At 35.4% G+C, this 13,437-nt stretch overlaps 1 protein-coding gene across 1 annotated transcript in view; it reads left to right on the plus strand.

Moving 5' to 3' along the window:
• LOC150089347 (lon protease homolog, mitochondrial-like) overlaps positions 1 to 13,437 on the plus strand; it is a 441,356-nt gene that overhangs the window by 62,698 nt on the left and 365,221 nt on the right. Inside the window, exon 4 of the mRNA XM_090368526.1 lies at positions 2,236 to 2,270. Within this exon, the coding sequence (XP_090224652.1) occupies positions 2,236 to 2,270 (35 nt within the window). The remainder of the gene's footprint in view (positions 1 to 2,235; positions 2,271 to 13,437) is intronic.

Here is a 13,437-nt window from a genome sequence, read left to right on the forward strand (position 1 = left end):
AGATTTACCTTTAACAAACCCATGCAGTGTCTGAAGTAGAACTGCAGTCTTGTCTAGATGGTCCTGCATTACTTTAACTATTAACTATTATTTTCCTCGGAAAAGAAGTTAAACTAAGAAGTCTCTAATTACTCGTCACCTTTCGATTCCCTTTTTGAATTGGTGGAACGAAAGGCTTTTGTCAAAAAAATGTATACAAGTTTATATAATTTTTTTCTCTATATATTTCTTCTTATAGAGAACACATATTTATTTATTTATTGTATAGTTTAAGTACAATTAGTAAAATATTTCATATAGGATAAGCTGGTAGTTACTTAACCCTATAATAGCCATAACTGGTCCACGAAGCCAAACCTAGTAAAGGATGATAATTAGTCAAAGCAAAAGTAAAAATAAAAAAACAATTAATAAACATAATAATATATATCAAGTCAATTTAGGTAATAGGACACATTGAAAAGAACTTATATACATATATATATATGTTTTCTCCTGACTTAGAAAGTTCCTTTTCCAATTCAGCTGTTTGGATTCATGAAAATTCAGGAAAATTGAGTAACCTAATCTTCAATCAGGTCACAAAAGAAGTTATGCAAGCTAAGGTATATTTTAAGAAGTCTCTTGCAAAGAAAAGCAGAAAAGATTTCTTTACCTATGTAAACAGTATAAAAGGAAAGGGTTGAATCATTTTTGCTTCACTAGATATGGAGGGAGTAACTGTTGCTGATCCTGCTCAGGTTGCAGACAAATGGAATGGGTATTTTGCTTCTACATTCACCATGAGATTTTTTTTTTTGATGGAACTGCTAGAAGTGAGTTAAAGCAAAACTTAAGAAAAACACATGGGATTGAATGGGATCTATCAGTTGTATTAAGTGAGGTAGCAAAAGATGTAGGCAAACCTTTAGCCATGATTATGAGAGCATTTCTGGATTCGGAAGGCCCCTGTGGACTGATGTGCAAATGCCTCTCCATTTCACAAAGGGGAAGGTGCCTCCGTGGCCAGGAGCAGCAGCAGTGCATAGCACACGCTTCTTGATTAGACAGGGGTTAGAGCCCATGAGCCACCAAAGACAGGATGTAGAATGGACAGATAATGACCACCGCATATCCCCGGAGCAATATGACCTTAGTTGCTAATGCTCCTAAAAACCAAACAACAACAACAACAAAGGGGATCATAGGGAGACATAAGTAATTACAGACTTTTTAGCATGACTTCTATTTCAGGAAAAATAATGGAGCCAGTGGTTAAAGAAGTAATGCAGGATCATCTAAACATTAATGCAGTTATACTGCTTTCACAGCATGGATTTGTTAAGGGATGACCTTGTCGGGCCAGTCTGATTAGATACTATGACATAGTAATAGAGGAACTACACGCAAAAAATAATTTTCACATTGTATACTTGGATTTCAGAAAAACCTTTGATACTGTTATACATATGACTGCTATACAAATTGGAGCAATATAGCATTAAGGCCATATTGCTCCAATGGATGGTTGATTGGGAAAAGACAGAGACTGCTTTTCTTGGACTAAGTTATTAGTGGAGTCCCTCCCGGGTTTAGTACTGGGCCCATTGTTTTCTATATTTATAAGAAAATATAGAAAATGTATAAGAAAATACGAGATTAGCATGTATTGCACTATTTCAAATAAATAACACTTCTCTAGTAGAGAAGACTACCGTTATTTATTTTCAGGGGATACCACCACCCAGACAGTCGTTTCGAAGATTTTTGGCTTCATCATCAGTGAGTGGGCAGGTATCCTGGTAATGCATGGTATCCCCATGGGTGGTGGTATCCCCTGAAAATAAATAACAGTAGTCTTCTCTACCAGAGAAGCGTTATTTATTTGAAGTAGTGCAATACCCGCTATCTCGTTGTAAAGGCAAACCACAATATGAGATTCAATTAAAACGATGCCATTTACATTACTTACATAGTTCAAATTTATGGGCTAACTATGGTGTATCTACACCATTATTATATAGTTAATTACCAAAACCCATAAGGATTTTGGGTTTTCAAATGTATTCTTAATTTATATCTGAATTTTTATTGCTTTTTTTTTTTTTTTGTTGATCTAACTATGTTTATTTCATTTTTTACTGAAATTAGTTTTATTCTGTTTAGTCAGTGTGACAAGAATTTTATTATATACTGATTCCTAACACTTAAGGCCTTTTTGATAATTTATAGTTCATTAAAATATTTTTGTTTTAGAATTCGAATAATACAACAGCTGTTTGAAGATAAGAGTAAGTATGTAGTTAGTTTGTTTACTTGTTTAGGTTTAATAATTCAATGTATTCTTTAAAAATTGTATGTATATCTGCATTTTGGTTCCTCCCTTGAGAATGTGTTGGGCCTTTAAGTGACAAAAGTTGACTTATATCATATTAGTCAGGCTTATATCATATTAGAGATATTGCCATTATCCACAGATCAGCCTTATCCCTGGATGGACAAAAGCATACCCAAAATATAAATTGGACACAAAGTTTAGGGGGCTGAATATTTGTGTGAAAATGATATAACTTGCCTTTTAACAACAAACAGCATCATAAGGGTGTTTGTAAACGATAATAGCCAGTGGTAGGCAATGTGTGACCTACTTGAAAGACAGTACTTTGTTTATGGCAGGAGAAATATACCATTTGCACTGTGTGTTCATAATTGAACAGACAGTGATTTGCAACGTATGTATGCAAAGGTGGCCAAGGATTTCAACAGAAAATATCAGGATTTTTTAGTCCCTATTAGAAGATGATAGCAAAGCTTTTAGACTATTTTCATAAAAGTGGAACTGTGTGCAACAAGAAACAGTGAAAGACTGCCTATTTGAGTGACATGATGAAAAAATTGCATTGGGCTCTTTCAAAAAGTCCCAAGAAACTTGCAGTGCAATCAGGATTGCCGTACAGAGCCAAATACAAGGCTATGAAACAGTTACACCCTCATCCATCATTTGTGACTTTGTTCACTTTCTCCAGAAGTTGAAGCTGGAAAGAAAAACACCTGTTCTATTAGAATTGGTTTCAGCCATTCATTCTGGAACGTGGTGTAGATAATCTTATAATCAGTTTTATATATAGTTTTAAAGACTTTTTTTTTTAGCAAAAGCTTATTTCCTAGTACTCAACTATTAAAATCTGTATTATCATTTAAATTCCATAGGAAGTGAAAGTGAAAAAAATTAAATGAGTAAGATTAAGATCATACCCTGGGGAAAAAAGAAGTGCACTGCTTTTTCCCTGGTGTCCATTTATAAAACTGCATAAAAGGAAATACAGCCACTCCCCGGCTTACATAATATTTAACTTTACGTAAGTTTTTGCCAGCTGGTGCAAATTAAAAAAATCGTGGAAACATATTTTGCATCCCATAGGAATAAATGGAGGTATCATAAAAATATCATAATGTGGAACCCAGTAGCGCATTGTTTTTTGTGGTAATTCTTTCCAAGACCTTGAAAGTTAATTTTCACTATACAGTTGGTCGTCATCTTACGACTGACTTCTGTTCTGACTGATAGGTCGTATATCGGCCATATATTTATTAACAGTATTTTTTAACCTTTCTAATCTTTTCATCATGTTTATAATTTATTTTTATAATCTTTTAAATTTTTATCATCTTTTATTTTTCATTTTAAATAAAGTAATGTTTTTTTATCTTTTACTTAGTGATACTGTACATACCTTCGTTTCTACGTCTAGGCTGTCTCTCTCTATGAGGTTAAATTCAAACCTTCTCTACATTTTAATTGGTTTATTATTCATACTGTTTATAAAAATATAAAACTACAATCTATAATTATATTGTACATAATGTAAAAAATAATACTGCACATAATGTACTGTAAACACAAAAATACAATATAAAATTAATACAAATGAAATTTTACAAAATCAATTTTTAATCTTTGCTTGTGCTGGGTTGTCGATCGTCAGGGTAATGTTCTTGGGTTGAGGTAGGAGATGTTTTCTTGATGAGGAACATGCTGAGCTTTGTTTGAACAGTTTGTTTCTTTTTTTCTTCATATATCTCACGATAGCAACGCACAGCATCTTGAATGATACGTTCAACCTTTGTAAATCATTCGACATTAGGGTCCATTGCTTCGAAACTGGCGAGAGCTTTATTCAGTTGCGAAAAGGAATCTGATAAACCCTTTGCAGAGAATTTCTTTTCTGGCTCCTCTTCTCTAGCTTTTTCTTTTGCCACTCTCTGTGCTTCCAATTCAATCAACTCTTCATCCAAAAGTTCTTTTGTCTCACAAGCTAGCCTTCTATTTCACATTCTAATTTAAGACTTTTTGCAAGTTTAACTATTTTTCTGTAATCACTTCCAGCTCCTCTCCTTTTTCAGATCCTTCAAATGTAGTATTCACATAACATTTTAGACACTTTTTTCCAAATTCCCGATATACAACTTTGTTACACATTCCCATGCAGTCAAAATATTCTTGATACACTGAAGAATGTTGTACTGCTTCCAAAAGTCTCGCAAAGATAAATTAGCATCAGAATCTATCGCTTCGATGGCTTGTGTGAATGTTGTTCTGAGATAGTGAGCCTTTAATGCTGAAATAGCACCCTGATCCATGGGTTGAATAAGAGCAGTTGTGTTAGGTGGCATAAAAACCACTCTAACATCATGAAGAAGGTCATCCAGATGGGGGGGTGGCCAGGGCCATTGACCATAACTAATAAAATCTTGAAAGGGATACCTCACTCCGCACAATATTCACGAGCCTGGGGAATGAAGCAGTTCATGAACCAGTCTTCGAATAGTGCTTGAGTCATCCAAGCTTTAGGGTTTGAATGGTAGTAAATGGGCAGTGTGTGCTTGTTGATGTGCTTAAATGCATGAGGGTTTTCTGAATGATAAATGAGAAAAGGCTTCAGCTTAAACCTGTGGTATTCCCAGCAAGCAACAAAGTTAACTGATCCTTAAAAGCTTTGAATCCTGGCATCCTTTTTGCTTCTTGGTGTATGTACGTATGATTAGGCATGTGTTCCCATTGCAAGCTGATTTCATCTACGTTGAATATTTGTTCCGGTAGATAACCTTCTTCTTTGATTAAAGAGTCAACTATCAACGAATTTTTTGGCTCCATCTTCATCTGCACTTCTGCTTCTCCTGTGACATGTACATTATGCAAAGCAAATCTTTTTTTAAAACGCTTAAACCACCCAGTACTAGCCTGAATCTTCTGTGTAATCGTCTCCGGCATGTGATTTTAAACTCTGAAACAAACTTCTAGCTTTCACTTGCACTGTGTGAAGGCTCGTGGGTATATATTTTGGTATTAAATCTTCCATCCACATAAACAACAATTTCTCCATTTCATGGATGGGTCCCTGTCGTTGTCTCATTAAAATTGTCAACTTAATAGGTGCAGAACCTATCACAGCATCCTGAATTCTTTCTTTGTCCTTAAGTATCGTCGATACTGTGGAATGTGATAACTTCAAGTCACGTGCTATCATATTCACTTTCTTTTCGCCTTCATACTGCTGGATAACTTTTTTACACTCTAAATCAATAGTTTTCCTTGACTTCTTAGCTGGTGTATATCTGGATGAAGGCATTTTCCTTTTACTAAACATTTTATGGGTATTTCAGTAGAATTTTAATTAATACACCACACGCAACAGATGCTTGAAAGCGAGTGTGTGTGTGTGTGTGCGCACGTGCATGAGCGCCTGGTGGTGTCCTCAGGCCTTCCGTCATCGATGTGCCTCCTCACCTGGGTTATGGGTGTCCTCAGTAGTGACTTCCTGATTTATTAATAATAAATCAGGAAGTCACTACTATTCATTTTTTTTTTTTTTTTTTTTTTTGTGGCCATAAGTGCGGCCGGTCGTAAGTCGACGACCAAGTGTATAACTAAGCTATTTATCTCTATAAAAGGTCATTTTTATAATGGAAATTGCACTCACTTTCATCATTATCATATGTTCCATTATAAGAATCAATTTTGAATGCCTTTTTAGTAATTTTCTAAATCACAAAGGCTTTTCCCCTGTCCACTACCATAAAACAATAAAAATGATTTATACGTTACGGTATTATGGTGAAATGAGTTCTTATTTACTTATTAGAATGATGAGGGGAAGGGGCCAATGGAAAGTGCAAGTGCTGGCAGTGCTAGGAAACGAAACAAAATTGATTTAGAATGAAGATGATTAATTAAGAATTATGAAGGACAAAGTTTGTCATCTATTGCACAGAATTCAGTCTCGCTGTTTCAACAGTTAATACTATTTTAAGGGATAGCACATATAAAAGAACATGTTAAAGAGTCAATGCATTTAAGATCAACAGTGATCACAAAACAGCATTCAGGTGCTATATCAAAGATGGAAAAGCTATTAATAATATGGATGGAAAATCAGATTCAGAAGCAAGTGCCCATGAGTCCAATGGCCATTCAAGCAAAAGCAGGAAGTATTTATGAAGATATTAAGGAGAAGTATGGCAAACCCCAACCCAAGTTCGCGGCAAGCAACAATGGTTTAATAGGTTCAAGCATCACGCTGTTTTCCAAAACATTAAAATATGCAGTGAAGTCGGCATTGTCGATTCTGCAGCTGCAGAGAATTGTGTTGGAAAAAATCCCTTCTAAATCTACACAGCCTTCAACTTCCGCAGCAGCGTGCTTATCAGCTGGAGAGGTAATTCTGGCAATGATGCTCGAAAGGCAAAACTTCCTGACGTTATGCCTGTCCCCTCTCTTTTTTAATTTTATAGTTTTGAAATTTTTTAATTTTGTACACTTTTTTGTAATTTTTCCTGTGCATGAGATAAAAAATTTAATAAAAAATTCTATTTACATGTTCATCGAACGTTTCTTTTTTGCTTCAATCAAATTTGCAAGTGCTGCTTAAGCATTTTGGGAAATTCAGACTTACATGGAGATCCAGGAAATGCATTGAAATTGATTTTACATCATACAGCCACTCTCTAAGTCGAGAGTGGCTGTATGATGTAAAATCAATAAACAAGAGTCTAATGTAGAACTTTTGATGCGTTCATCATCAGTTGGTTATAAAATACACTCAAAGGTGTTTGTTTTATAGTAGCTCTTAACTCCCATGATGCATTGCATTACACACCTAGAAATTTTAGGCATTAAGTGCCATGTTGACAAGATTGGTGGGTAATTTTGCGTTTAGAATTCTGTGTGATGAGTTTTGTCGGAACCATTCTATTGCTAAAGCTTCATACTGAAGTTAACAGACAGTACTTTAAGCCTTAGCTATGAAATGATACAAATATGTAGTTTTTAATCACTGATAAAAGTTGGTTCCATTTCTGTAGGTATGTAAATAGCCAGAAGCTCCCATATGTTCCGTGAAAAGTCCTTGCACTCATATACAATTGGAGTATAATATCACATCATTGGTTGGTAGGCCCCATTTTCTTTGAGGCCATAGTGAATGGTGCCACATACCAAGATACTCTTACACAATTCATTTTGCTCCTCAGGTGTTGACATTTCGTTTCTATTGCACTTTCAAATAAATTCATAAAGTTTTTTTTGATTTCAGAATAAGGTGAAAAACCCAGAATATTTCATTCATCTGATCAAATCTTTCTTGTAAGCTAACAATAGCTACATTGATCATTATATTAAAAAATTCTGTTTCAAACCTTTTGGTTGGATCAACATGGTGTTCATCTGCTGAAGTTTCGTAGGTAAACACTTTTTTTTTTCTAGAAACTTTCGCTTCTGGTAACACTGACAGTACTTCCTGCTCAGTTGCAATGTTTATAGCTTTATCTATACACAATTTAAATCCTGATTTTCAAAATTAGTTTACTTGACAAAGAGCACCTTCTATCAATATAATTGCCATGTCTATATCAATTTTACTACTTTGCATGGCTTTATTTACTTTATTTATAATACCCAATATTTCATACCAAACAACTACACTTTTAATAAATTTAAAAGTCATTTCGGTTAACAAACCTCCAATTTTGCATCTTTTCCTTTGGCATGTTCCCTGATTTCATTTAATGCAATTGTAATATCCCATAACTGATATTGTACAGCTTCAACAGCTTTATCTTTCCTTCCTATCTTGTTTCTGGTAGAGATTTCTCAGTAATTTTTATGTGCTTTTTAAAATATCCCATGGACTTGTGCAAAGCAGCACAAATTACAGTATAACCTTTATACTGTTCCAAAAAATAATTGTGCTGTTGTTGGATAATGTGCTACATCAGATACAACTAAATTTAAATTATGTGCGACACAAAGACCAAAAAAACCCCTTCCATTTTCTTGTGAAATTCTTGCTTGTATGCCGTTACGTTTACCTTTCATGTTACTACCATTATCATATCCTTGCCCATGGCAGTTACTTAGGTCAATGTTTTTCATTTCTAACATTTTTAGTATAGATTCTGTTATTCCTTTCCCTGAATTATCATGAACAGCTAAGTATCCCAAGAAATGTTTGCAAATTTTTGTAGTGCAGCTAGACATAGAAACAAATCTAATTATGACCGTCATTTGTTCCACTTGACTTACGTCCAAGGTACAATCTAACATAATTGTATAATTTTTTGCATCGCAAACTCTTCTGCAAATTTCTTCTAATACTGTTCCACCTATCATTTCAATTAATTCATTTTGAATTCGACTACTCAAATAATATGCATATGTACATTCTTTGGTTTCTCACCGATGAACATGGTCATTAAGTATAATCATAACCTCAATGGTTCAATACACTCCTTCACAATCTCCCTTGAAACTACAGGGTATGTACCATCATATCTTGTAGCCTTTCTTGCCTTTATGCTAAAAAATGTTTATAATAAACAGTCATCTGTAATTACAACATCACTGGTGCCTCCGTAGCCAGGTAGGAAGGAGCAGCAGTGCGTAGCACACGCTTCTTGATTAGACCGGGGTTTGGGCCCATCACCACCAAATACGGACGATGTGAAAAGGTCAGGGAATGACCACCGCATATCCCGGAGCAATATGGCCTTAGTTGCTAATGCAAAAAAAAAAAAAAAACAAATAATAAATAAATAACAACATCACTAATTTCATATGGCTCAGCATGAAGGGTCTTTCTGCAGTAAAGACCGATGCAAAGTACCTGTTCAATTCATCTGCAGTATCAGCTGGGTTATCTTAGACTTTCCCAAACCCACAGCACAAGGGTCAAATCTGATTCACATTTTCCTTCCTTGTATTCACATATATGAAAAATTCCTTGTCCCCATTCTTTGCTATCTTAGCCAATGCTTTCTTATACTTGGCCTCCCTGCCCTTATTTGTGGTACTATTGTATAGGATCAACTTGTACCTGTTCTATACTTTTTTGTCACTCTGTAACTGCCCCATGCTATCTTTTTCTGCTCTATTTGACCAGCCAGCTCTGCAATTATCCATTTTTACATACTCCACCTTCAGTATTTTCTTAAATGTATGTATGTATGCATTTGTGGCTTCTGTGATTTTTGCTTTAAAAGTATTCCATAATTCAAATGTATTCACCATTCCTCAGCAATCCGCCCAGTTCACCATTGCCATATAGCATCTTAAACTGTCAGCGTCCCCTCTCTTCTGAAGTTAAAACCTATGGCTTTACCTTAAACTACTGCAACATCTTTCTTCATCTTCCAGCTAGTGATTGCATGATCACTTCCTGATAGTGGCTCCTCTGCTTTAAGCCTGTGATGTCATCCAATTTATTAGTAATGATGAGGTCAAGAATATTTTCACCCCTAGTACTTTCTCTATCATACTGGTATAAATGTCCTCTGTTTGGTCCCCAGCACCTCCAGAACTTTTTAACCCCAGGAGCTCACATCTGGTGAGTATGGGCTTGGCATACCTAGGGTAGCTGGATATAATCATTCTTCTCTTCTTGGTGATTCCCTTCTACTTCTGACGCTTGATTTTTCTCTCTCTCTGTCTCAGGGTAACTCAGAAATTTTTTTTTTTTTTTGGCTGATGCAGCAAAAGCCTCAGGCTTCCTTGTACCATATGGCTAATAATAATAAATAATCATCTAGTTTATTTAAAAAAGTATTTCCCCATCATGTGTTTCACTCCCACTTATTCAATCAATCTGGGGCAGGTTAAAGTCTTCCCATAATAAGACATTCATGATTACTTGCCTTTCATCTGCATGTAAAGACAACCTTCTTCAACTCACAATCTTCTGGTCTGTAGATTACTTCCACTTTCATTGTTCCTTTGCTTCCGACAAACTCTCACCACACAGATTGTATGCTGGCAGATGTAACTTCAGACTTAAAAAAAAAGCTCTTTTTGTGCTCAGGCTGCTTTTAATAAGAACCATTACCACCACCCCTTCTATCTTCTCTATCTTTCCTAAATTATACATACCACAGTGGAACTCATCACCAATTTCCGGGTGGCATCACGTTTCTGTTAGCCCTATTATATCAGCATTACTTGCCCTAACCAGGAGTTCAAATTCAGCCATTTTATTGACCTCACTCCTGACATTACTGTAGACACATTACAGCTTAAACTATGTAATCTTCTATAGTTTACTACTGAAGTAGTAAACTATAGTTGAAGTAGTTTACCCCTTGAAGTTATTTAGGGTTGTATCCCAAACTATATCTTCCCTCTCATTTGAAACATGGTTATCCTCAGAACATCCTGTCAACATCTGCTGTTGTGGCAACAAACAAGAATTCATGAGGTGAGTGCAAACATCCTTGGCAAAAATACTTGCACCATCTTTGTTCAAATGAATACTATCTCTACAAAATAAATTTTTACTACCTACAAATGAGGGCCATGCTGATAAAAATTCCCTCCCTAGAGTCTTGCAGATTACCTCAGGTCTCGAGTAAATCCAAAAGGCTTTCAGCATATAGTCCCACCTATTGCATCTGTTCAGAATTGCAGACACATACACATTTTGACCTAACTCACAGCATTTTCTCAGCATAGACCTATATTTCTCCAACAGATGGTCAGGTCATTTCCACTTAATTTCATTAGTTCCCACATAAATAATAATTCTGTCTTTACCTCCCTTAAAATCTGACAATCTGTTGGTAATTGTAGCTCGTGGCAAACACACTCTAGTTCTGCACCATATACTTTCATTACAAATAATGTTACCTGTTTCCCTGACAATGGAGTCACCCAATAAAACTACATCACCTTCAACCAGAGCAGTCTGCACTTGACTTTTCTTTTCTAGGTCCTGAATCAAAGATGCAAATCATGAGATACTTGAGTCCCTGACAAGCTCCCAGTTTATATTTGTTTCTAGGGCAATCACTCATTTTTTTTCAGTGACCCAAATTCTTCTCTTAATGCACCAAGTTGTAATTTCAGATCGGTACATTCCTCACATCAGTTGCAAAGAAAAGATTCGCCAGATGAGCTGGATCTGTCTAGTAGACCAGCCTTAGAATATATGCCATAAGCTGTACAAATGAAACAGTCCTCAACTCATACTAGAAATGCCTGCAGCCATTTCTGTTTTAGTCCCAGTGTCCTGTACTTTGTATTGTAAGTGGATCTTTTAGCAACCATAATTTAAATAAAATTTGAGCTTTACAGAGATTATGAAATTAAAATTTACAATACGTTGCAGAATTTGTATTAACGAAACATAGAAATTAAACTGTTGAGAAAAATTGAATCACCGAAGAAGTTAAATTTAAGCTACTGAACAAAAGTTGCGAAATTCCCCGCCAAAATAACAATAACAAAAGGCTATCTGAATAGCTGTAGCTTTGCAAATACTTTACAACTTCAAACTTACTATATGGATACAATACTTACAATACTTTTAACCACTAGTGAAATTAAATTTGAGCTACCCAATAAAAGTGACCAAGTCCTGCCAAAATATTGATAGCAAAGGCTATCTGAATATTAAGCTATATCTTTCCAAATACTTAACTAATACAAAAAATAAACTAATCTATGTGACTGAATAAAACTATATATTAACTACAGTTTAGTGTATTATAATAAAAAAGACCCTCAAAATTATTTCAAAAACTACCCTAAGTTGAGAGCCTCAGTATTATCTTTAACAGGTTGATACTGATGCTTAAGTTATTTCAACATTTTCCCAACTTTTTGATATGATTTACGGTGGCTGTAAATAATATAATTTGCAGCTACCTATACCAAATATTCTCTGTCAGTAACCATCTGCAGACTTCCTTAAGAGACATCACAAAACTAAAAACAAACCTGTTAAGATTAATCACTCTTATTAATCTACAGGTGCCACAATGTAAAGTTTTTGCATTCCAAGGGTGGCAACCAAGTGACAAAAGGTTGAGAAACACTGACTGATGAAAAATGGGGATACAGTTAGGTATCTTCATTTGTATCCTCATTTGACAACATCAGCATTTTGACAGTCATGTTTTAGATGCCTAGCTTTATCAGCATCTCATGCTAATAAACTGTGAGGTCCAGAAAGTGTCATTTGAAACGTCGGTGGCCAGTTCAGTCATGGGATGGCACTACCCCTTTTAAACTTAACATACTGCAGCAATAATAAGAAAACACTAGACAAGGCTCTTGCCAGAAACTTCATTATAGAGAGGTATCATTTTGTTGTATAGAAATAAAATTGCATTTAAATTATTTCAAGAATCCAAGGTTCAAGTATTTCATTATATTAAATATTATAGTACACCATTACAAAAGAACAAGAAACTGATTGTATTACCATTTGTAGAGGCATATGATGCAAGAAAGCAAGCTTATACAGCATCAGCCAAAGGAAAAAAAAAAAGAATCCCTTCCCATTTCACCCATTCATTCACTCTAAATGTTTGTCTAGTTTTGCCTTGAATTTATTGAAGCTGTCAACTTCCACATGACAGATGGAAGTTTGTTCCTGCAATCAACTACCCACTGGCTAAAGGCAGATTTTCACACATCTGTTCTACAACTGTCTTTCCTCAATTTGAATTTATGTCCCCTCGGGCTATTAATCTGGGCAAGAGGAAGAATCCCATCAGCATTGAGCATGCTTATACACTTCAATCAGATCACCTCACAGATGCCTGGTCTCCAGATACTGTAATTTACAAAACTTAAGCCTTTCTTTGTAAGAGCAACCCTTTGTTCCATTCACTAATCTTGTTCCTCTTCTCTGTACTCATTCCAGCAACTCTACATCCTTCCTAAAATGTGGACTCTAAACCTGTATACAGTACTCGAGGTGTGACTTACCTTATACAAGTAGATAATCACATCCTTTTCCCTGCTAGAAAAATTCCTATATATCATTGATAAGACACCATGAGGTACCCTTGCAGACCGTCTGCACTACTTAGAAAACTTCATATCCGACTCCACAATTACCCCCCAGGTCCTTTTCATTCTCTGCCACCCTCAGTGTAGTACCACACAGTTGATACATTACTCTG

Source organism: Mastigoproctus giganteus, chromosome 2 (assembly GCF_048544385.1).
Source record: "Mastigoproctus giganteus isolate SK-2022 chromosome 2, ASM4854438v1, whole genome shotgun sequence".
NCBI lineage: Eukaryota > Metazoa > Arthropoda > Arachnida > Uropygi > Thelyphonidae > Mastigoproctus > Mastigoproctus giganteus.